General features: G+C 39.9%; 1 protein-coding gene across 3 annotated transcripts in view; it reads right to left on the bottom strand.

Annotated features, from left to right (window-relative positions):
* RPS6KC1 (ribosomal protein S6 kinase C1) overlaps positions 1-26,098 on the bottom strand; it is an 89,155-nt gene that overhangs the window by 48,106 nt on the left and 14,951 nt on the right. For all 3 annotated transcript variants that reach the window (XM_027641736.1, XM_027641734.1, XM_027641735.1), the window contains 5 exons: positions 25,393-25,508; positions 23,327-23,420; positions 19,626-19,685; positions 18,432-18,794; positions 3,879-3,997 (listed from right to left, as the gene is read on the bottom strand). In XM_027641736.1, coding sequence (XP_027497537.1) covers positions 3,879-3,997; positions 18,432-18,794; positions 19,626-19,685; positions 23,327-23,420; positions 25,393-25,508 — 752 coding nt within the window. The remainder of the gene's footprint in view (positions 1-3,878; positions 3,998-18,431; positions 18,795-19,625; positions 19,686-23,326; positions 23,421-25,392; positions 25,509-26,098) is intronic.

The following is a 26,098-nucleotide window of genomic DNA, read 5'->3' on the forward strand; positions in this document are numbered from 1 at the left end:
CTGCCTCTAGGGAAATCTGGTCTTCGAAGAGGCAAGTGTCTGGCATTTCCAGCCATGAAAGAATGGCTCACTTTCTCCTGCCCCAGGACCTCAGAGAAAAGCAAGCCACTGAGCTTTGCCTTCATGTGGTGTTCAGATGGCAAATGCGTAGCTTGGGGTATGGGTAGTGGGCACAGTCTTTTGAGATTGCTGCATGTGGCTCAGCACAGGGTTGGCACCCTGAGCCTTTGGGAGATACGAGAGGCTGAGAAGTGCAGGGCAATAACCCAACCTGCAGTTCTGAGCTTCTCTCTTCCCTTGCTGGACAGTTCCCTGGTCTCGTGGGTGAAAAAGAAGTAAAATTCCATGTCTAAGAAGTCATGTGAGCCTAGTTCTGATGCTGATCACCATGATGGTTCCTTGCAAGGGCACAATAGGAAACACAAAGCCATCTACAGCAAACATGGGTGACTGTAGTGGTTTGAACCTTGTTTTCCCCCAGAGGCTGAAAAGTGGTAACCCCCAGGGGTGGAGACCCCTGGAAGTTTTGAAGTTCTACCCAATTAGCGCTCCTGCAGAAATGTAAACATATCACAAGCACCGGAAGAGAAGGGGTTGTAGTTTGGTTGGTAGAAGAAGTTGCCATGTTGTGAGACCACAAGGAAAGGGGCCCGGAGCCCCTCGGGGCCTCTGGCCACCCCCCAGCCCCAGTTGGGGGCTACAGAGACAGAGTAGAAGCGGTGGCAGTGTCCAGAGACTCTGGATAAGAGCCAGGACAGATAAGAACTGAACCGGAGGAAGCAGCAGAAGAGAGCCCGCAGCAGAACTTCAGAGTTCTGGGGGTAGGAACTGTACCAAACCCCCCAAACTCCTTGAGATCTCCTGGAAGGAGGAAGATGATGGACTCTTCCTTGGAAGAGCCTTGGAGTGCTACAGCACTTGCAGAGAGGAGCTGAGAAGCTCAAAGGCGTCCTGGGAAGCTGGACCGGGACGGAGAAGGAATGCGGGGGGGGTTGACCTTGGCCCCCCTCACTGCTGCTGCTGCTAAGCTAGCAGCCTTGAGGCAGAGCACAGAGCTCTGCAAAGGGGAATTTGAATCCCCTGAGGAAAGGGACTGCCACGAAGACCCCTGAGCTTCGTGGTATGACGTGGTGATGCGAGCTTGTCCCTGCTACGCAGTCCACGGAAGAGAAAGACCCTCGTTTTGGAGACGACGGGCCGAGGGGCTTGGAGACCCCCTTGTGTGTATTGAACACAGATCCAGCTACAACAATCCAGTTACTGCTGCATGCATGAGATGAGGAGAACCTGCTGCCTTAGAAGAAACTGCTGCCCTGAGAGACTGGAAGGGGATCTGTCCTTCTTTCCCTCCTGGACTTTTATTTGGAGGGGAGAGGAGATCTGATCCATTGTAAATACTATATGTCATGGTAGAGATAGTTGTGATCGCGTGTATAATGTGTTATAGTATTTATTTGTACAGTCATTGTAATATATTCCCTTTCCCCCATTCTGAGTCTGGTTGTGTTTTGTCTGGAAAAACCCATCTCACATTAGGTTGAGATGTGGGAGGGGGGATGGAGCTAGGGAATCGGATTTTGGGGCTATCTCAAACCATGACAGTGACAAAGCAGTTCTGCCTGGTAACATCACATCATGAACAAGAGCACTTTGCCTTAAGTGCCCAGGTTTGTCTATCAGTCAGACCTCCTCCTCCAAGGAATGGTCTCAGCACCCTCACTGCCCTTGACATTCCCTGCACTGAACCATGCTTACCATAACAAAACTGCACTCTTCCAGTCTTAATAGGGCCCAGGTCCTGCACTAACCTTGTACAATACCCAGTTAGTTTTTTAGGAGAAGGACAAAAAGTATCTGTATGTCTCGACTGGTATTCCTAAGAATCACACTGCATATAGGTGCAGGTCATTTCAGTGCACTTATCACTGTCTGCATGAGGGGGGAAAATTCATGCAAACTCTTAACACAAACTATATTGGGCAGTACAAAGAATAAGCAGTAACTACGGTGCAAGAATTCAAGTCTGTTCAGCAATTAATATGAAGGAAGAGTCACATTCCTCATGTTCCTTAAGTCACTAAGCCAAAGCACAGAGCATGTCAATTCTTTGTGGTTCCTACCTCTACCCTTAGAATAACTTTTGGAGAGAAGTCCTGATTAACTTTCAGCTATCAGCTCAGAGACAAGCTGTTCCTCAACACAACCATCATGACCCATCAGCACCATCTGCCCTTGATGTCAGAAAATTCCAGAGCTCTAAAATAAAAGTAAAATGTATGCATTATGAAGAGCAGCAAATAAAGGACATAAAAATAAATGTACAAACTTAGGAAAAAAACCAAAACTAAATAATGGAAACATAGGGGGTTTTTGTAAAAATGAGAATCAGCCAGGTGCAACATCTTGTTTGTGTAAAATCATGTTTGCCATAACTTGTCCATTTTGATTTTCAGCACAGAAGAATGGTTTTCTATTCTCACCACTTCTTTTTTCTTGTCTTATTCCAATTAAATCTGCTTTTCTTTGGATCTTCAAAGAAGGCATGTGTCTTAGTACAGCATAAAAGAGGAAATACTTTACCTCTCAAATTCACATACAAAAATGCAACCTATTTCTTCCTCCTTCTCAACCACAATTAATTTTTAAACTTATAAAAAGGCAAAAATAGGTTGCTTGTGGGTTTTTTCTCTTGTTCTGCACTTTCCAAACACGCTGAGGTTTCCATTCAATATAGATTTTTTTCCCCCATTTTCAGGGGTGTTTGACCCAAAGAAAAGAGTACCTGGTAGGAGTTCATATCAGTCCAAAATACTAAATTGTTCAAAGTACAATTCATAGCAACAGCAAGACTCCAAACCTCACAAAATGTATCCCATTTGGAACATCCTCAAAATTGTACTTGTGGGCTCTCAACATAAAAAAAGCTACCCTTACAGAACAGTGTCTTTGCTTTTTAAATTTACTTATTAAACAGATTTTAATAAGTAAAATCTGTTCCCATTTTTGCAGCAGTGGTCTCCTTAAAGCACTTTTAGATCTGTGCAAAGTAAGATGCAATAATCTTCTGCGTTTTTTGTCCTCACTTGATATTAAAGTAGAGAGTCAGGAAGTTGGTAGCTTTTGTAGTCACTACAATAGGGCAGTCATTGACAATCACAGACAGTTTAGCATGACTGCAGTAAAAGTCTAAAGTAAGAACAGATAAGTCCCAAAGGAACTGTTTGGGGAAGGGCAAAGTAGAAATTTATTGAGGGTATCTTGGAACAAGCTGTGTTTGTCTTTTGTGCAAGTACAGATAAGGGTGTTTCTGCTCAAGAAAGTGGGAATAGTACAGAAACTTACTAAAAATCAAGGAGTTGGTTATATAAGCATATCCAAGAGAGACATTTGAAAGGATCAGGAATAACCTTTGCACAATTAAGTACTTATTCTGTGGAAAATTCATCTGACCTCTTCTATCATGTGTTCGCCTCGCTTCTGATACACCACTATGTGCTAAGCTGAAGAAACCAACAGCTTTCTCACTCCCTACAGGGTCAAGCAGTATTCTCATGGAAAAGTCAAATTAAATGTTACATTCTAATGTGGTTTTTTGCTTTATTTTTAGATTCTTTACTATGATGAAAAATGTTTACCTCATCAACTGTAAGTAGCAGGAAAGCATGTGAAAACCGGCCCTGTATTAAAACAAAAATTCTTCATAATGTTATGAAACACCAAGAAGAATCAGAAAAGAATGGCAACTTAGCAAAAGTGCAACATCAAAATACTCCTCAGGCCTCTCAAAAGAGAAATTCTAGCTAGTTTTTGAACCTTAAGCTTGCTAAAAGACAAGACAACTTAATTATACCAAATTCTGGTTTAAAAATAAAGCCTACCATAGAAACAGATGCATCTTCAGAGGACTTATGGTAGAGACTGGAAATTTTTTCAGCACGCATAAGGTATTCTGCAGTCTTCCTTTTCACTGCTTCTCGACGAGTTGGACTTGATTCACCTCAATAAAGAAAAAAAAAGAGTTATGTTTTCTACAAAGAGAGAGGTACTAAGTAATCAAAGCACATGACTACTTTGATTCTACATTTTTGATTTCCTTTGGCTTATCCGTAATGAAACCTACAGACATACATCTTCTAAAAATCCAGTACTATGATCTCAGAGTTCTACAAAAATAACAATTTAAGCCTTGCCATAGACAAGGTAAATAAAAAGCCTTATCTAATATTTCTGAGATGTTCCTATGGTAACATAAGTAAGGACTGAAACAAACCCCTGATCCAAATGTCATATTAAAAAAGCAGAATCAATTAGGAAAGACAGAATAAGACATTTACAACAAAACAATAAAGTTATTTTTTCCTCAGCTTTCCAGTATGGACTTTCCTAAGTACAAATTAGGTCTAGAAATGATATTAAAAACCAGAAGACAACACGAGAGACCCCAAGAACTCTTGCTCACAGCATTCCTTGCCTCTTGACTTAGGGTAACACGGGAAGAAAGGAATAAGCACTTGTGCCAATTACTTCACTTCCCAGGTGGCTGAACCACCACCGTGTTATTTCTAATCTACTCAAACTCTTACAAGAGGTGAGAATCCCATGATACCACACAAATTCTGTATTCACTCTAAAACTTAGAGTTTATATTTAGGCATTCACATCATGAGCAGTATAGTGTTATAACTGACTCAATTTGTGATGACAACGCCCAACCAGTCAACTGCCAGGCAAAGATAAAAAGACTGTGAGACACAATTGTTACAACAGAGAACTGAAATTACTATGCTGAAAATAAGCTAGAGACAACTGTCCCAGAGGCAGAGACTTCATATAGTCCTGGCAGTCTCTTCCAGCCCTAATGAAGGCCATCCAAGACTTGCAGAAGCACAGCCTTGACTGCAATGGGCTCTGCACTGCCAAGTGCAAGCCAGCACCTCTCAAACCGATGCTCCAACAGGGCAAGGAACTGCAAGATTATCTGCCTAACAGCTACTCAACATGAAAGACAAGGCAAGAAACAGGAGAGGTAATAAATTAAACACACAAATCCTAACTAACAGCAGATAACAGTCAATAAGGAAGGCTGAAACTCCTAAGACACTGATCAACGGGCCATGAAAGGAACATGAGTGTAACCTTGAAGGAGTTCAACCAGCAACTTGGTAACTGATAAGGAAAAAAACAGAATTACTGTGGGTTATCAAGAATGAGTCTCATAAAAAAGAGCAAGTTTATTATGGAATTTCCAAGGGAGAAATTACTGTGTAAAAGCTTGCATTCAAAATCTACTGTGGGAGGTTTTCAGAGGGCAATTGTGGCAATGTGTAAGACATTGTGAAATTTTTAAGAGCATGATTGAAGGGAGGGTCAAGGTGGATGTGGGGCACAAGCATGAGAAAAGAGGTGGAAATTTCATGGGTAAATTGTGAAGAAGCAGGCTGCTGGTCAATACGCTACTCTGACTGAACCCTGTATCTGAGCAGCGCCTGTCTCACCTTCTTAGAAAACTCTTTCTCACTATTCTCTGCATTACTGTGCTCCTTATTCTCTGTGCATAAGATACGCCAAAAAACCTCAAGACCAATAAGCAGGTCAGTCAGACACAGTGTCTGACAGCTGGACCATGGACCTCAGGGAGAGCTACCAGAGAGCTGAACAGCAAGTCTTTCCCTGACCAGCAATAGTTCAAAAGACATTGGGTTGTTCATGCTGCCAGTGGTTACGCAGGTGCCTGTAGAGGCCATATCCTTCTGCCTGTGCCAATCCATCTGTGGTGAACCATGTCCATACAAAGCATGTGTGCACACATGCAAGCCCCTCAGCAACTTGCACTCAGCTTCACAACTGGCAAGACCTGAAGAAGAGATGAGCTGCAGCCGTGTGTCTCCAGCAGCTCAGGGCAGGAGGACTCACTCTGAATCCTTCAGTCAACCATAGCTGGCTAGCTTTAACCCTGGATGGGTTAAATAGGCAGATTGTCTGTTCAGTTTTCCCAAAACACTTTCTAGATGGCAGAGAACAATTAAAAATTAAGTACAATATTTCTTCAGAAAGTTCATGGAAAGTTCCTCTGTTGTAAGCTATCAGAGCTCCTGTCTTTCCCCTGCCCCAAACAAGAGAAAATGAATTATTGCTCTTGCTTTAAAAAAATCTTAGAGTGTGAAGACGGCACAGTCACTTTTTCACTTTATGTTGCCATGATGTGCCACTAGTCATTCTGACTTCATTATAAAATAGAGATTCCCACTTCTTTCATATCATGACTAGAGACTACCTGAACACACAGAACTATCGCACAGACTCCATCAAGAATAAGCAGAAGAGACTTCGGATCTACTCCAAATTCTGTGGTAAGCGATCTATTGTAAATCTTACTATCCACCTCACAGCAGGAGGAAAAAGTGCTGTCACCTCCTTGGATAGAGAGTCAGAGCCCTGCTCTGCAAAAACCTTTGTGTACACTTGGTTTGGGAAGAAGGTGAACAGTAAGAAATTCAGCACACTTTAGTATTCAATATTATGAATATGTATCAATTTCTCAGTAATCTCTCTCATTCTAAAGACAGAGGGCACTTTGTACCTAGATTCCACTACATGAGACTGCCAGTCTTGTTCCCATCCAGGATTTAAAACAAAAAAACAAAAAACATCACTCAACTGTTTGAACTTGAATTTGTCTTTATCAGAAGAGAATAGATACACAGTATTTTTTTATAAGTGTGTGTTGCAATTCCTTAAAACGTGACTAACGCTCTTACTTTCATCTCTGCACATGATGTTAATGCACCATAAAACTTTCTTGTGCCGATCCACTAGTGAGCACCCACATTCTCTCTGACACACAAAGTGGCAGTCGCTCAGGGAAAACAAGACATCTGCACAGCAACAATAAACTCTTCAGCCAGTGTTTCCTTCAAGCAGACTGGTAGAAAACTGCTAGGTTAGTGTCTAAGGCTATCATAAAAGTCAAGCTTACCGCTTAATTGTTAGTTATGTGTATTTACTTTGGATGTTTATTGCCTTTTTTCAATGTTTCAGTAATTTTACAGTAATTAACGCAAACAGGCTAGGATGTCCCCTTAGAGCTGTCTTTGTTCTCCCTACTTTCACAAGACATTAATTTCAGTTTTCCTTCTACTTTTCCTTCCTGAGTAATTTGTTAAATAACATTTGCAAACTGTTGCCTCATTAAAATCTTTAGCCATATAAAGGGTGTGGATTCACTAAACAAGATTTATTCATCAAGTTCTTGCATCTTATTTGTGAATAAGATCATTAACAGTTCAGTCTCTGAATACTTAAACAGGTGAGTGTTTAAGAATTGGATTTATGGAAATAGGATTTTAGCTTTTTATTCTTTGCATTAATTTAACCAAGAAAATGAAAAAGACTACACTCCTATACGAATTCCCATTTAAACAGCCAATATCCCACAAAAATCTGTAAATAAACACAGCATATTAATTTAATAAACAAATAAACACTACTTTAAAAGCCTCAAACACAGGGAGTAACAATAAAGACCCCATTAAACTCAAAGTAATCTTTAGCATTTATGTCAAATTTGAGGTCATAGAACTTTTCACTTAAAACCAAATAAATCACTAAAACACAGTACTAGAACAAATCCTTATATTTGACAGATGTTAAAGCTGTGATTCAGACTTTATGCATTATTTTTTTAAAATGCAATGTTACATTTTGTCATGGAATAGTGTTTTCAGTTATGCAAAATGCATATTCTCAAAAGAATCTATTTTATTTTATAATAAATTAGGAATAATAATTTATTCCTAGTTAGGAACTTCTGATTTAAAAATTGCTTGAGCATACTGAGCTCCTATTTCCATTCTGTGGTTAGCCCACAATAATCTAAAGAGGTATCTCTCTAATTACAATTTAAACTTGAAAGGCATTTTTCTTTAAATGGCAGCAAACAGGAAATGTTTAAACTGTGTCAAAGGCTTTGATGAATCTTTACAACTGCTCATAAAAGATCATCCTGCTTAAAATAATATTGATTTTTCATTTATTTTCCTAGATACTAGAAGATTTATGTTTCATCTGATCAGGATCAAAGCTTCTCCCCTCTCCTGATCACTGGGATTAAATCAGCAATGTCATTTTACACATTTAAAAACTACACTGCTAAAGCAAGATATAAAAGTGCAGCAAGGCTGATCATAGAGACCTCAGAATAAAAACCCCCTCAAGATTCCCCGTCTCTCTCTCTCCCTCTGCATTTGCTACGGAGCAGCTGTGCCTCACACAGATTCACATGAATGAAAATATTAAGGCGAGAAACCACCCACTTAGTTTATTTTCCATATGACTTTCCTGTAATTATTCTGTAAACTGTTCACACAACAATATATAAAAACATCTGCAAAAACAGGTAATTAATGTGTCAAGCCAAACTAATGCATTTTTTATGGTGTCCATGCTTCGTCAACTGTAATTATAACTCTTTTTAAGCAAATGATGATGTGTTTGTTGCAATGTGCAAGTGGTTATTTTAGATGCTCTGTTTACTATTACTGAAAACAGAATATAAAAACTCTACAGCTACTTTGTTGCACATATAAGCCTTCATCCACACAAGTACAAGCAGGCTGCTCCCTCATTTTCCAAAGGTTTGGCCTATTTCAAAGAAATAAAAATATCTTAAAATGAAAATTGGCTTTGGAAAGGCTGACCAGGCCACCCACTGACCAAAGTAACAGTAGCCAGGAAATTAGGACAGCAGCCAATAATTTAAAATTTTTCTTCAGTTTTTATTTCTAAGGATGGTTCAGTCACAATATATTTACAAAGACAGACGTTCCTAAGAACATTCAAATTATTTTGAGGGTTGAATAGAGGAAAACCACAAATATCAGAATAATTGTGCCATTGAGTTCATCTGTGACTTGCCTGCTCGTTTTTGCCCATAGTCCACTGACTCGAATGAAAAAAGACAAAGCAGCAGCATTTCCACAATGTAGAGAGCAGTAGCATATACTTTTGTTGGTTTTCTGCTCAAAAAGTCTTTACTCACATCTCAGAGCACAACAGAAGAGGACACACCTTTGAGAGATTAATTAACTCAATGTCAAAGTGTTCAGCTCAGTTAACTGTTTATTCATGCATCAAACCTTCTGCAATTCTATCACGTAGGAAAATTACTTACATTCAGATATTAATAGCAAAAAGCTATTGAAAGGGGGTCATATCCAATAAACAATAAAAACCAAATAAACAACACCTGGGCAGTAAAGACCATGGAAAAAATCTGCCCTTTTCCCCGAAATAATCTGTGGTACTAACAGAACACATCTCAGATGCATAGAAGGGCTGTCAAACTTCCTCTGGTCTATAGCTATTCTCCTCCACAGATCCAGGATGAAGTCCTGGGGAAGATATGCCTCTTACAGGACATATTACAGGACATAGCAAAGATTGCTCTAGTTGCCACTTGCCACTACCATACACAGAAAAAAAAAAAAAATCAGTAAATCACAGTAATATAGAGTAAATCACAGTATGTAGCACCCACACAAGAATTCTAGATACTCCTTCCTTTCTTTGTGCCTGACCACTTCCATATCATCCCCCTTGAGGCGTTAGAGATTCTCTCAGGAAGAGTCAATCTGTCAGGACAACATAGGTGGTCTCCCTACCTAACTATTTGTTTGGCCAGGATGGGGTTATTTTCACAGAAAAGGTAAGGCTAAAAAGTTAGCATTACCTGTCCCAATCCTCTGTAACCTCCTCTTCCTGCTTTTCTCTCAGACTTACTAAAAATATATGTGGGCTGCCTTTATTTAAAGAAGATATCAGAAGAGATTTGCTCCAGGAAGGAATGTCCTCTTGCAGAACAAGCTACAAGGAACTTGTGGGAGACTGCCTGTTGTGCTAACCCCAAACTCCACGTTCTTAACAATTTAAACAGTAAAACTTTCTCTAAATACTGAAATCTTCAATGAAACATTTATAATTGCCAAATCTAACAGCTATAATACCATTTTTTATTTTTAAAAGTTTCTTTATCTTCTTCACAGTCTTCCTGCACATATCACCCAGCTGGATTGCTGAATTTTTCAAAGAATTGCTCTCTATAAAAATGCAAGGGAGTAAGCCTTAAAAGATTTATTTCTTCTCACAATGAAAAGAGGTTTAGCAGCACCTTCCTTATTAGTGGGTAGCCCAGCTGTTATTTTTGCCTAATTGGTTCAAGAGGACCTCTGTTCTTCTTAGGGCAAACACTTCTTACATCATGTGAAGCAGACTCCTTTGTCCATAATAGCCAAACAAAAGCTCAGGCACACCATAAATGACAATGCGACTCATAATCCAGCACAGGTTTGTGATGACTTTGGACACAGTTTTATAACCCCAAAATTTATTTCAGGAAGGGGAAGAGCTGCTGATTTTGGAACGAGTCTCCACCAACTTTCACAGGAGAGTGGGTAACCTTTAATTTTCAAACAATTACTTAAGTGAAATGTGGCAGGTGCTGAGGTAGATGGACACTGCAGCATCAAGGGAAGAGCTATAGATTTTAGCAGTAGGTGGGAGTTTGGAATTGTGAAATAAGCCCACTAGCTCAACGCCTCTAGTATGCTATATATTATATTAACAATGAGTTCCTTTGAGGTGGTAGTCAAATTCTGCAGCTGAAAAAAATCCTGTAAATATTAAAAAACAAGACAAAAGTTAAACCCATTACAGTAAAACAGCTTGAGGTGATTTTTTTTCCTCTTTTTTTTCTTAACATTTTGAGAGAGTCAAAATTTATTAAAATGCAACACACTTATCAGAACCACTTTCTTATTTTTTGAAGATTCAGAACAGCACTGCACTCTATCAACCAAAAAGAAAAGCCACTGAAAAGTTAAACCTTTCATGCTGAAGCACAAATCTGTGACAGTGAGAGAGCACCTACAAATTCTTCTTCCAGCTTTCCAGTGTGCTCATAACTATTATGTCTATATGTTATATACATCGTCTTCATTGCAGGTTGATTGAGACACTTACAGATCTACATTTCCTAGGAAGTTACCAGTTCTGCATCTTGTAGAAAACCTGTGGTTACATACCTGTCATGTAAATGTCTAGGTAAACATTTCTAGGTAAACATTTTTCTGGGGAAAAAAAAAAAAAGTTGGTATTTATGCCAAAGTTAAGACTACATAGAAGAATGGTGTGGGTGAAATGTGCTTGAGTGGCCAATAAAGCAGGAGTCAGTAACACTCCAGATAATAAGAATTGTAACATTCCAGAAATGCTAACCAACAAACACCCGTTTATAGAGAAATCCTCATGTTAAATCCACAAGGTGGTGGTAGCTTTTCATGTGCTTGTGTGACTAACTGGAAAAAAAATAAAATGAACAGTCACCCAGCACACATTATTTCAGGGAGGCAAAGCTTAACTTCCCACCTATCTACTAGAACTAGAAGTCTTCAACAGCAAGGTGTTTCACCAAAGTAAGACTTAATATGAGAAATATCCTTGAACATTCTTCTGTTGAACTATGTAAGAAGGAAAAAAAAACCCTCTGAGCACTGCAAGACAGAAGGACAAGCGATGGCATTCTAGAACAGATGAAAAAACACTATGGTGACAATATCAGCAGGTCCTTCAGCGCAAGCACCACAGGAATAGGAGGAAAGCACTGACAGAGCAAGGAAAGAAGTTGCTCAGGCCACCACTACAGAAGAGAAGAAATGTCCTCCTTCTTAACTAAAAGGACAAGTTCAAATATGAATTACAGCCACAAACACTCTTTGTTTCAGAGCAGAGGGAACCCAGGCACAGAGACACCTTCAAGTAAGAACAGTTTGAAGCATAAAGTATTGCGGGGGGGGAGGGAAAGAAAGAGGTAGATGAAAAACCAATTATGAGATTCATAAATCCTGACAGTCTAATAGTTCTCATACTTATGTATTAAATACAATTCATATGTACTTTTATATACTACTTCGGGAAATGGTATCTTTCCCTGAGCAATCACAAAAATCTCTAAAACAGAAGAGCCAGCGGCAGCACTTGTAGAGATCAAACCTATACTAGTTCTTCTATGCAACTCTGAAGCTAGAGGGGCTATTTTAAGATACTGGAAGAGTAAAGAGAAAGAGGACAGGAAAAGAGAAAAGGAGGACGTGAAAAGAGAGAAGTTGTATATACAAGAACTGTTTGGGGGGAGGAATCAGAGCACTGATTATCATGCAGCATCATGCCCTTAAACATACCTATGCATTTTTTCTATTCCAGCTAGTAATTTGCCTTAATTCACCTAGACTGCCTGAGGCATTTAGTTCTGCACCCAGGGACTTCAATTTCCTCACCTGAGGATAGAAGCGGCTCTGTAACCCAGATCAGTCTGCTCTGTCTACACTATGTGCTGGAAGAAGCGTGTCAACCCTACCAGGTCTTCTGATGGGAGGTAGAAAGCCCACACAGCAACAGTCAAAAAAAGATTAATGCACTTTGCAGCTAAGTGCTGGCTAACAACAGTTGAGATAAAAGGCTGTGCAGGCAGGAAGAGATGTCTGTCAAAGAGGCCAGGAATAAGCAGCAACCTGGCAAGGTACTGCTATGAGGACAGATTCAGAAATCTTGGAAAGGTCAGATGAACACCAAGCCAACGCAGCTAGTTGTGTGCCCCAGAAGAGGGAAGAAAACAGATTTCTAAGGTTCATGTGGTCACATATTAATTAATTCTTTAACAGCCACATGCTAAGCAACCCCATTCGGAGTCATCTCTGCATCAGACCCTACATGTTGGCTTATAGGTATTGCTACAGTTCACCTTTACGTTTATTGCAAGGCTCTAAGCTGTGCAGCAGGTACTTAACCTCAAACCTTTCTCAGCCTCTTGGTGCAGAGAGGTCTTGCAATTTAAGTAAGAACTTTACCTTAAGTATTTATATAGCTGAATCTGGCTGCATATATACAGTAACCGAGTCGAGTCAAACTCTTAAGTGAATGGCCCATATGGGGATCACACTCACAACCTTGGTGTTATTAGCACCATGCTTCAATCAACTGAGCTAATCTCAGGGTCAGTAATGGATTCTACAAGACTAATCTTGTCTAAAGCTCTGTATGGTCTGCAATGGGCTTGGAAGACAACACAGTTATGGACAGCTCATAGCCCATAATAATATGTGTTTCAGCATCACTGGCAGCACACTGGGATCAGATGGCCCTTTTTTTCACCAACCACAATATTTCCAACATCCATTCCTAATCTAGCTGCTTATCAACACACAAGTCCTCTCACAAACCTTTCTTCTAAAGCAGCAGCTGTGATTTCAAGAAGCACTAGGAGAGAGGAAGCACTTTGTACTGTTGCTTAAAAAGCTGACCCAAATAGTCCTACAGCATCCTCACAGTCCAATAGCTGGAAACAGAGATGGTTTTCAGGCTCCTCAGGTAGGAACCAGGGCAGGAACCTGACTGGTTCCAGCCTCAGTGGAAGTATAAAACTACAACAGCAAATAAGGCAAGTGATTATATACCACAGGAGCACAGAGGTCTGAGATCAGGCAAGGGAGAACTACAGTTCCATCAGTCAACCTGTCACCAATCTTTCCCTGTGAGGTCCGGCACAACGTTCAGGGTTTCCCTGTAGATATCCGCTCACACCCCAGTGCACCTTCTCAAAAAACAGGTCTGTTGTTTCCTTAAAGATGTTGCTCCAGTCAGGCACATCTAGTGGATAGCTCATGAAGTGTCTAAGAGATTGTTACTATCAATGAGAAACACTACTCAGAGAACTTAACCAGTGAAAAGAATTTAAAATAGCTACTGTGTGGTAACAGAAGTTGTCTTCATAAGTGCCATTCAACAAACAAGTAAAGGAAGCCAGAAACACGCTGGTGGAATGCCATGGCTGTTTCCCTTTTCATAAAGTACTGTCTTCTTGGCATTCTGTCAAGCATGCTCCTGTTTGCATCCCTGGCTCCATCACAAGTTCAAATCATAGCCCATCATAATCCCAGTAATTAGACACAAGTTGGTTTGTTTTCAGTATATCCAAAAATATCATCTAGTTGTCCAAAGTATTCCCAGCATTTCATTGTATATGCATTTCTGGGTTAAAAGTCAAAGTCATTTTAGCAAGGTTCCAGTAATTTGTGTAATTTTTGTTCCAGCTCTGTTTACTGGATAAACATTAAAATAGCACGGAGCAGTGAAAAACTGACATTCACAGTCTGCTTTCAAAGGCACTAGCGGCTTATTTAGAAGTTGTAGATACCTAACACAAAACACAGATATCTGGAATACAGCTTGTGGCCACTGTGACTCAAGAGGAATCACATACTTCATGCAACAAGGTTCATGCTGCCTAAACCAAATAAATATTCGTTCTGCCCAGCCACAACTGCTGCACATGTGTAAACAAACATTCCAAAACTCTGAGAGAGTAAATGGATCATCTCCCTTTGGATGTTAATGTGCAATATGGATGGACCAGCAACGAACATATTCGCTTTCTAAACCACATGGAAGAGATCCTGTACTTTTCTACACGAATTAGACTGACCATATTGTGCAGCGTTGTTGCTTCATCAGGTGCCTGAAGGTATTGAAACCTAGCAATAAGCAACAGTGTTAATTTTGTGTTTCTCACACAGCTCAGACTGCACAGATCCATAATGGATATAACTGAAGAATAGTTGAAGTTGAAAAAGAGGAACAATTTATATAAATAGGACTCCCTTCTTTATTACAAAAAATTCTTTCCACAATTTCAGCCTCATGATCTGTTTTTGTCCTAATGAAAACTATGCCCTATACCAAAGTCAGAGAAAGCACTACTTTGCATAAAACACAGTTAACTTCTAGCCTAGAAGTTGGTGGTTTGCTATTGATTAATGCATTTTTTTCCATCACTAGGCCTGAAGCAATGCGTTGACCTCAAAGTGCTCTGACATGCTAACAAAACAAAGGAACAGTTATAATTGTGAGCCAAAGTTTCTATCACCTAGTATACTTGGAATGCTTAAAAAGGCTGAAAATTTGAATTCTAGGCGGTTTCAGCTCCTGGAGAATTGTTTAACCATCCTACACAACCTTTACAGACCTGTCTTCCAAAAGCTCCAAAACTCTGCACGCAGCAATGAAAATACATATGTACCTTGCACAGGATAATTAACACTACCACGCTTCTGAAAGCATGTGGACACAGCTGGAAACAAAGCCAAGACGGTCATTTCTTTGGTGTAAGCGTATGTGACACCTTCCTCATCCAGCATTAGTGCCATCAGCTCAGAGAGCTGGAAAGTCATCAGGAACATAACAGGCTCAAGTGTGCTCCAACTGCCTTTACAGAAGCCACCTACTTCAAAACAAACAACAGATGTCTATAAACTTACAGTCAGAAACTCACTCGAACACGATTTTGATGAGGCAGCCTTGAGAAGTAAGTAGATCTTGTACCAAGCCTAAAGGAGCTCAATTTTTGGATACATCTCACCAGCTTACAGAGGTATTACATTTCTGAGGTAATGTAATGTTTCAAATTCAAAGTTTCAAAAACAGAGGACGGGTGATGTTTCTTCACCCACACCACTCCGCGGGCTGGTTGCATTTCCCCCATTCCAATTCTTCGGTGTCAATTTCTATTTCCTTGGTGCCACCACGTGGCAAAAATCTGTATTACCGTTTTCAATGCAAAAAGCCACCTGCAGCCCAATCCACAGGCCACACATTCTGCTATGGCTGTACAACGAAAAGCAATGACACTTTACAGGGGTCTAAGTATGTATGAACACTCTGTTTCACTTTCAGCTGTTACTAATACTTATTTAGACAAAACAGCTTGAAAATAATCAACGGTAGAAGACCAGAAGCATTGTGTAATAATTGCACCATCCTTATCTCTGAAAGGAGCATATTATTATCCATATGAAATACATAACTGAAGTAATTACACTAAGGGTTTGTCGTTTTTTATTGCAACATAAAGTGAATATTCACATATCAATGCTAAATGTAGTGCCTTCACAAAGTAGTTCATTAAAAAGTTTTGTTGGTCTTTTGAGGTTTTTTTTTTTTACTGTCCTCATAGATCCTGAGAAGGCATATATTTTTAGGAAGGCATTTGAATCAGCCCTGTCGTGATAAAGAGGGCATCACTGTCTCCCTGCCAGCTTGCAGAAGCTCCAAGGAGAATAGGACACAAAACGAGCTGGATTTACCCAAGTCTAGTGCAAGTGTCCAGCAGAGGATGAACATTCATTTCCTTTCCACCTTCACAGCCATGAAGGGTAACACAGAGAAATGAAAAAGAAGAGCTAACTGCTAGGATCTAGCCTGTGCACAGTTATGTTCACAAGGGATAAGATGCAAGTTAAAAAGCAACTTATTGCCATTATTCCCTCTTCTGTGCTTTACAGATGAATGTCAGGGACTGCAAAGGAAAAGTTGCAGGTGCTGGCTACATGTCTCTTCATCCATCAGGAACATCTACATACACACACAAATGCCACTAAATATTTATTAATAACGCATGTACTATTTGAGTGGCATCAAGAAAACAGGGCAGAATATCACACTTTCCTAAGACATCCTGAATTTCTTCCTAGCCTGAAAAGCATGGATACCAGTGAGTGAGAAAAAAGGGTTAACAGTCATCTGAGGGAGCTGGATGAGTGGCTACTCTGCAGCAAAAAAGCAAAAGTCCTTGGAGGAAATTCTGGGAAATGCAAGTAAGAAGCTCAATCCACTCTGGTTTAACATGTTAATATGCATCAGTTGGGCAAGTCACCTACAACACACTCAAGAAAAGCCTTTCACAACTTCAAGGTAAACATATTACCATAACGATTACCACAGATTCAAAGTCAATCTGTTTAACCACTGCCACAACTCAAGTATGTACAACAGTTACCACAGCAAAAGGGACATATGATAGCCTGACTTGGGTTCATCCCCTAACAGTTTGAAACTGTTTAATAAAGAAGCTTTTGAAGTTGAAATTTGAAGTGTCGGTTCAAAACTGCATCACAGCAGCCTTGCATCATGGCGGGAAGACAGAACTGATTATGACAAAACAGGATATCCTTCAGAAGACCGTAATGGGTCTATGAAAAAGTACATTGGCAAAGAAAGAATAGTTGGGCTCTCCAACAGAAGGACTGCCAGCACATTCAACATCAAGAATGAAAAGCATTTTGACAACACAGGCAAGAAAAGACAGGATGCTATTGAAAAGCCACAACAAGCAGCAAAGCAGTAACCCTACTGACATCACTGAGACTTGAAAAGAAAGAGGTGGATTTACGTTTGCCAAAAAGTGTAAGACATTTTAAGCAAAGGCTATGCACATATCTTGGCCCACACTTCTAGTTTTCATCAGTAACCTATCAATTATTTTTTGCCAGGACCCATTAAATCAGCTCAGCAGGTACCTTCCATTCCTAGAACTGTTCAGAAGGCCTGGATCACTGCTGTGCATCACACCAAGACACAGCAAAGGTTTCTGCTTGTGTGTGCTTTGGTACATTAACATTTAAGTTCAGATCTGGAGCAGCATAATGCATCTGTGCTGTGTGCTGTCAAACAAAGCCACAATTCTAATCTTACTCATTTGATCTGTGTGGGACAGAAGCACAATACACAGACCCTGAATTCACTCCAGGAAAGAACAAATATTTTCCTGTGCTTTATAGTCTTAAGCAATTGTTGGACAAAATGCAAATATATGAGGTTATCACTCTAGATTCTCAAGAACTAGAGAAGGAAGGGGAAAAAATTGCTCCCTCACTGACAAGCTACAAGGAGACTACACAGAAACTGGCATGCAGTTGCATCTGTCTGTTAACAACAGCTTTTGCACACATATATTAATTTGTCAGTCTTTTAATAAAGAAAAAAATCCTGTTCTCCTCTAGTAATGCAGGTATGTAAGTTTGTATGCATCCTTTAGCTAGAAAAGGAAAATAGTTTAGTGGAAGAAACAAGATGTTGTGAGCGAAGAGTAGTTCTAATCCTGTTGTGATTAGGAAGCTAACCTGAGTCTGCCTCTCCCCATGCATAAAATGGAGATAATTAATCCTCACTTAACCATGTAAATTAAATAATGTTTCAACAGTGCTGCAAGTGCCACATAATAATTAATGCCTAGGTAATAAAAAGGAAAGAGGCAGGAGTGAAGCACTTCGCTACTTACCTGCAAGTCAAAGGTTGTGCTGCAATTTTAAAAGAGGAGATATTTGGCACTTGCAAGATGAGACCCTAAATTACTATTCAGTCTTAGAGAGAAAGATTTCCCTCTCTCTTATATGCACACAGCTATCAAGTACATGAAAGCCAAGCACACATCATTCTGCATTTCATATCACCTCTTTGCAACACAGTAAGCTGATGTTAACTAAGGAAATGCCATAAACAAATACACACAGCCAAAGATAAGACAAACATAATGGGAAGATCCATACCTTGAACACCTTCCAGAAGCAGATCAACCCCCTTTCTATAAAAGCTTAAGGCTGTTTCATAATCTTCTTCCTCCTCCTTCTTCAAGGCCAGTTTTATTAACTCGCCTGCTTTCTCCAAGTAATCTTGTTTGCCCGGCTTGGGTTTTAAGCTTCCAGTAAACAAACTGTGGCTTTCCCTCTCTCCTTCGGGTTTGCTCCACTCCTGCTCAGGTGCCAGCGTGCTTTGTATTGGGGGTTCAGAAGTAACGCAAAGGCCAACAGCTCTACTGGGAGAACTTTGGTTGGATGCCATTCCATCATCTAACTCAGCAAGAGAATCTACATCGACTGTCAGGGAGATCAGGTCACTATCACTGGAGAAGCCTAGAAGTCAGAAAGGCATCCGTTACTTTAGATCTCTCATATACCTTAGGAACCTTCAAAATTCTTTATCCCTTCCAAAGATTTAGCTTTCTTATCATTCATGCAGCTTCCTGAGACCGTGCCCAGAAACTCCCTGCCTGTTTAAGACAGTTTTCTGTCTTAAAAAGCTTTTAGTACCTATAGAAACAAGTTTTTTAAAATTAACTACAAACTCTGCAGAGCAAGGGCTCTTGAATTTAGTGCTGAGAATGAAGAGACCAACATCTAACACCCAACTTAAACTTTCAAAACCAGTTCACCACTAGGCTTCAGAAAATTACAAAACTAACCCTTTCTGTGTGAGTGCTATTAGAAAAGTCAATCAGCAGGAGCCAAATTACTGTTGCAAGAAATCCCAACATACTGTTTAAATCAGCAAGGGGAAGCATCCAAAAACAGTAAATTAAGAGTTTGAATTAACACAGTTAGTGTCAGCTTATGTATCATGCAGTACTCTTAACTCCCATCTAACACACACGGCCTTCTTTCATTGCTGACACGTGGTAAAAGGAATTAGGTAACACCTCTTTCACTCAAATCTGATGTAACACATTTAATTTTACATTTGCTATAAATCAGTAAATCTTTGCTGCAAGCTGACCTTCAGTAAGCCACTAAACCACAGGAATTTTGCAAGGTTATTTGGGAATAAAAGGCAACAAAGATATTTTACACACACACCATTTCATTCCATAAGGATTATCATCCACAAAAAGCATTCACTCAATTATGACTTTCAATTATGCCTATTTAAATTCCACAAACGTAACAGAAACAACTACTAGATCTCACCTCCACATTCCGATTGGCTCGTAAGTGTCACATCGTCAAGCCCACTTAAATCCTTCCGAACTGAAAAGAACAAGAACGACAAAAATGTTTCTGACATCCTTCAGTACAGCAGATTACACGTTCATTTGCCATCAAAATGTAAGAGCACAACCCTCCTACAGGTAAAAGTACATAATATGAACCTGCTCCTTGACTGGCTATCAGAGATAGCCATTTGGTAACACACCATTAAAATTGTGACAGTAGTATTAGATTTGCCATTTCTCACTGCTTCCGCAATTTTAAAAACAAAACACGCGTGTTTGCTTGGGGGGGGCAATTCAAACCCACCAACTCACCTAATTTCAACAGCAGTAGGATCATAATCCCTATCTCTCACTGCCCTGATGATTTACAGCTAAGGAGACCTTAAACAGGAGAGCCTCCAAGGCTAGGATCTACCCACCATGGAAAAAAAAAGAAGCCACCTTTCAGTATCAAGTATGTCGTTCCAAAACAGTAACCCTGCATGAGACATACCAAGCAACCCACGAATTTGGCAGTGCCACCTGGATATCAAGTAGCAGTTTGTTTTATCACTTGGCACATGTGCCCACCGAGGCAATAAAACAGGCAACAAGGTCAAGACATTTAGCTGTCTGTACACACAGAGAAAGTAAATTCTAAGCTAAAACCTGGTGTCTGTTTTCTCCTGTATTATTGAGTGAAGAGTTTATCCACGTTTCCAGGTAACATGTTCTGATTTATATTCAAATAGTATGTGGCAGCAGCAAGAAGCTGACTCGAAGGCAACTAACACTTTCTTGTTCATTTTGCAACTGTAGAGTTGTAGGGAATTTATAATTTATGGAAGAGGAGTAAGAAGGCACTGTAGAAATACTGCTTTTCTAAAAGTCAGCAGTATCTTTAACATGAGTGAGAGGAAACAGACATGAAGGAGAACAAACTACCAGCCACTCTTTGTCTGAAAAACAAGGGACAGTCATACTTAGTGACCCAAGACTACTTGAGAGGAGGGGACAGGGCACACAGAAGACAATGCTCTTGATCTTCTCATGGAAGGGACATAAAGTGAAGTGTCCGTGCAGAGAAGAAAACTGCCTGTGTAGCCCCAAATCCGGCAAGGAAGAAGGAAAACTCCCAACAGAAATGTTGGAGGAAGTCAGAGGATACATTAACTAGGGTAATAATAATGGGCCCCTTCACCTGCTCAATTTAGGGACAGCAACAAAACTCGGGTGTGGAGGACTTCGAATTCAATTACCTTAGAGAAATTAAGTGGTGGAAGCAGAGCTGATTGGTGGACAAAGGGTGCAGACAGAGAGCATGAATGGAAAAGCTGGGGTTTGTGGGAAGGTTGTTCTGGCCACCCAGACTAGATGAATTAGCACCCATCCACACAGCAGATTTCATACAGACTCAAGTTCCCTTCCCTACAGGCCACACAAAACCACATTTGCTCTTCTCTTGTAGCCAACCTGACCAAAAGCTGTCCAAACATAGCTAGTATGGCACAGAGCCTGAGCTAATAAACTTTTCTTAAGATCAGGTTTAGAGCCCAGGTCTGGCAACACACAACCACAGTCATGGGGCTTCCAGTCAGCTCATGGAGTGAGAAGGGTCTGAACTGCACAGGCTTACTTCTGGGAAGATAATGTGTACATGGTAAAAAAAAAGAGGGGGGTAAAAATAAAAAGAGAAATTATCTTCCTGATGAAGTGCTCTAAAGAATCTGATAATTGGTATAGAAAGACTTATGGAGAGGAAGTTGGACATTTGAACGTCATCCCATGTACTCAGAGAGGAAGACAAAGAGCTTGTTTTTCAGGAATAACAGATGAGTATAATAAGGCTGAAATTGAACATAAGTTGCTGTTCTTGTCTCTGCCTTATGAAATTTCACCAGGAATCTGAGGAGTAAACACAGTTTCCAAAAATTTTTTGAAAGCCTAGGTAACCTGGCCTCTTGAAAAGAAGATTTTCGTAAAAGTATGAACTGCCAAAACATTTTTACAAGCAAGATAATTGTTGCTTATTTTGGTACAAAAACATTTCTGCTACTGTCAGTTTGCATCTCCTACCATTAATGTGCACACCTGCTACGAAAATAACTTTGTCTGAAAAGAACAAATAAAAGAGAGAAAACACAACCCACCCTTAAAAGCAAACAGCAGCACCTGTTGGGAACTGAGTCTGATACTTCTCAGTACAACAGCCTGAAGGAGCAGTGCCCACGTGGAGGCCCTTGAATGCTCACAAAACATAGCACAGTGAACCAGTCACAGTTAACTACCATAATCAGACTGGGAAAAATCAGATGCAGGCAGGAAGCCCTGAGGAGAGGCAGGGAGGAGACTCAAGGCAGAGTATTGCCACTGCCACCACTGCCATCTAGAGGCCTTAAAGACAGATGTTTCCTCTGTCCCCGGTCTCCCCCACCACCACCACCAAAATCTGATTTCAAACATAAGAAGAAATGAGCTGGACAACACATAGGTTTTTAGAAAATATAACTCCACAAAAATCTCATTCAGCATCTTGAAGTCCTGTGCTTATGGTCATTGCAAGTATCCCATAAAAGCACTCCAGCAGATTCAGAAAGGTATCAAAGAATTTTTCTACTTTACAGCATTTTTTCTTTTCAGTATTTAATCTCACATAAAGGAAGTGATTTTCTTCTTCCAAAAATGATGCCCTTGTGAATAAAGAATAGAAACATTCACATTAAGCACTTATAGAAGCACTTTTTCTTTTATAAGGCACAGTGCAACGTGAGTGCATTGTCAGAATGTTAAATTTCACAGAAATCATGCCCCTTTAAAACTAGTTAGTGGCATTTATCATAACTATCCTCTGTAATTAAACAGCTCTATGCCTTTCCCTTCACAGAATGAAATATCGTGAGGACATCAGTCCATAAACATCATAGAAAATACTACAAAATAAAATGCAAAGCTCACTTCTCATATATAATATATTGTATAACTGAGCACAAAGTTATTGACACAGAGAGATCCCAGCGGCAAGTCATACAACCTCAAGGAAAAAAGAAACAACCACTATTACCACTATTAGAAAACACAAGCAGTTTTCATTATTCAAGCATTGTTTTATCAAAGTAAGTTCTACACCAGAAAAACCAGAGGAAACTTAATAGTTAAGAAAAAATCCCCTCTCATATAAGCATAATGAGTGTTTCCATAATAATGTGCATTTATACACGAGTGCAAAACAATTCCAAAGGAAAACCTAAGGATTGGAGAAGAATTTCTTAGAAATCACAAGGACCAAGTGTAACTCAGGAACACATAAATGTCTGAAAGATTGCATGGTACACAGAGAGGTTTAAGCTAGCACAGCGTCCAGAGGCAGGCAAGAAGCCCCGGTACAATATTTATTTGGGCTGACTGACCCTTCCTTACAGCTATACTATTATTTAGTGCAGGTGAAGTGCCACTAAAATTACTCTACATGTGGGATCCAAGCCAGTATGTACATCTTTAGAAGCAAACTTCCAGAGGTGCAGACAGAGCTCTGCTGATCCCAAGCTCTCTTTCATTAATCCCAGCTCTGGCATATCTGCCATACCAAGCAAACATAAACTGGACGGCAGCACTCCATAAACAAATATGGCACTTGTCATTTAGGAGCTGCTTTAAAACAGAGCACACTGTAAGGACACATGAGAGAAGAAAGCAAACCTTCAGAGCTGCAGTCAGACAGATTGTCAGTCACAGAGTCAGAAAGAGGCTCAACAGGACCAATCAGTTCAGAGCCATCATGCACCTCTCCACCCTGAAAAGGAAGAGGGAAAGGAATTATTTAGCTGCTGTGCTCTATGGAAATTCTCATTATATAGAAGTGATAGTCAAAATTAAATTTCCTAACCTGTGAATGCTCCGTTACTTTAGAGTTAATGCATTTAAATAAACTATATAAGCCTGTAAAATTAAACAAGGACTTTTAGTTAGGTCATGTTTGGTTCCCACAGGCTGCCTGTTGATCTAAACTGTTAGCCCACTGCAACTTCAGAGTTCTGCAGCAGGTCTGCCTGCACACTCAAATCTAACAAGAAGAGAACAATCACGTTCCTGCTGTCCTGTGTCATTTATAGTCTGTGCCAATCAGTGGTGCTCCTAAGCTCAGCAGGTCCCTCACACAGGACTGTTTGCCTGTCAGACTAATGTCCCATCCATGACCCACTGTCTTGAGCTCAGTCATAGTCAAGACTGGACAAAGATACCAAGACACATTATTCCCTCTCAAGCCTGAAAGGAATCAAGGACAAGTGAAGTAATAACAGGAACAATTACTTGCACTAGAAACCACATACATGGGGTTTTTTTTAAATTTCTGTTTCAAATCTTGGGTGCACACTTTCCATGTAACTTTAACAGAAACTGCACCATTTTCAAGGCTGTGTTACATACGGACACTGCTAATCTGTCTTGAACTAGCCCAGCACATTTTCAACCTAACCAGCTCACTCTTTTGATACACACAGCACTCCCTTTAGTTGTTTCTAAAAATTTATTGTCCAAGTCTCTCTCTCCACGACTATTTACACAAAAATCTGAAAAGGAACAAAAATCACCCATGAACAGAGCTAAAGGACACAGGCTGAGCTGATCAAAACCCAAGGCTCTCCTACAGGAAAGCATAACACCACATCAGCTAACAAATGAGCCTCAATTATTACATTTGCATAATTCCCCTTGTAGACATAGTTGCTCCTAAAAAAGTTAACGTTTTTCTAGTTTTATTCATTTCCTTACAAAGCCAGGAAAGGTCCATTGGGAGGCTAAAAGTAATGCTTTTATTAAGCAGAGGGGCGGAAGAGAGCTCTGAAAAAGTACCCAAAAAACACAGAAGTATTTCCAAAGAACTAAAAAAATGCAAGTGAAAATTAACCAAAAAGTAAAATATTCTAACCCAGTCTCCCACTTATTGTTGCCACTAATGCTTAAAGAAAATTATTTTAAGTATTATAAAGAACTCTGCAATAACTTCATCATGAAAACGAGAATTTTAAGCCTCAGTGTAATTTTGCTTTTGCACATGTATCATTTAAATACACTTAACACATTCATACGCTTAAGTCCCATCTCAGCCAGATGAGTATTTCCTTAATTCCAGGGAGTTACTACTATTGTTCCATGTAAATTTATGCTTATGAGTTTGCAGAATGTTAGACTAAGCTACTGAAAATAAAGAGGTTTGAAGGAACTATTGAAAACAAACTCCTTCAGCTGTAATAAAGAGGAAGTCCATATCAATGTATTGTTAGATATGTTACGGAGACTGGTTTTCACAACATTGTACACGCAGCATGTTGGACTAGTTATATGCCAAATTTGTTGTCATGGACCTGAGTCCCTAAGAGACCATATGGAAACAGTCTAAGCAGTCTTCGTTCCTTTAGTTTGAAACTATAAACACCTACTTAAAATACAGAAACAATGACAATATTTTATTACTTCCCTACTGAACACCTAGATTCATCATCACAGGTTTTGCTCATCACTTAATGAAAAAATAAATTTTGAATCCCTTCACCTGAAGTTCTTGTAAAACTTTCCACCTTGTAGGGGTGTGGCATGGGGGTTTTTTTAAAGCCACATTTCTAGAGTGAACGGAAAACCCCCAGTCCCTTCACAAAGCATGTCAGTTCAGCTCACTCTCACCCAGTTTATAAAGTAAAACAGAATCAGCACTATATTTTATTTACATCGGTAAGAAACAAATACTTCTGCAAATGCTAACCAACCTTAAAAAACTCTTCCAGCTGTTTGCTGTTATAGAGAGCAGGGATATTGGCAGAAAACTGCAACAGATCTTCAGCACATTGCCTTCTTTCTTCAATCACAGTCTCATCAAATCGCCCTGGAAGAGACACACAGACTGACAGTTTTAGAAATAACTACACATTTATTTTGCAATAATAACTACAATGGAAAAGAAAAAAACAAACGAGACAAAAGCAACCTTCTGGAGACAATGCCCTGAGTCTATGAAAGTCACTCCAACGCTTCAGGAGAATATAGCAAATCTTCAAACTTCCTATTCTCAATTGTCCCTAGAGTCCCGTCTTCTGCAATCCACTCGGATGATGAAAGCTGGCAGCTACGACAAGAATCCTTCGCCCTCTCATCGTAAGAATATGTGAGGCAACACTCTTGATTAGCCAAGAGACACTAACGGATGTCCAGTGTTATCTAACAATAAATGATACATGCACAATTTGACAATATGCCAGTCAGTGTCAGCCTTGATTACGGCCCAAATCCTGTAAGGAGCTGAGCAATCTTCACATATTCTCAAGAACAGTGCACAATATAAGCAGATAGTAAACAAAGTATTACTAAAAGCCCCCAAACAGATCATCAGTTCCAAGGTGCCATTTATGGAGGAGACAAAGTGTAAGGGAGATGGTGAAGCCCTGCCACCAGGCACTGAAGCCTTCCTCTGAAGTA

Source organism: Corapipo altera, unplaced genomic scaffold (genome assembly GCF_003945725.1).
Source record: "Corapipo altera isolate COAL_440 unplaced genomic scaffold, ASM394572v1 48b, whole genome shotgun sequence".
In the NCBI taxonomy this organism is placed as follows: Eukaryota; Metazoa; Chordata; class Aves; order Passeriformes; family Pipridae; genus Corapipo; species Corapipo altera.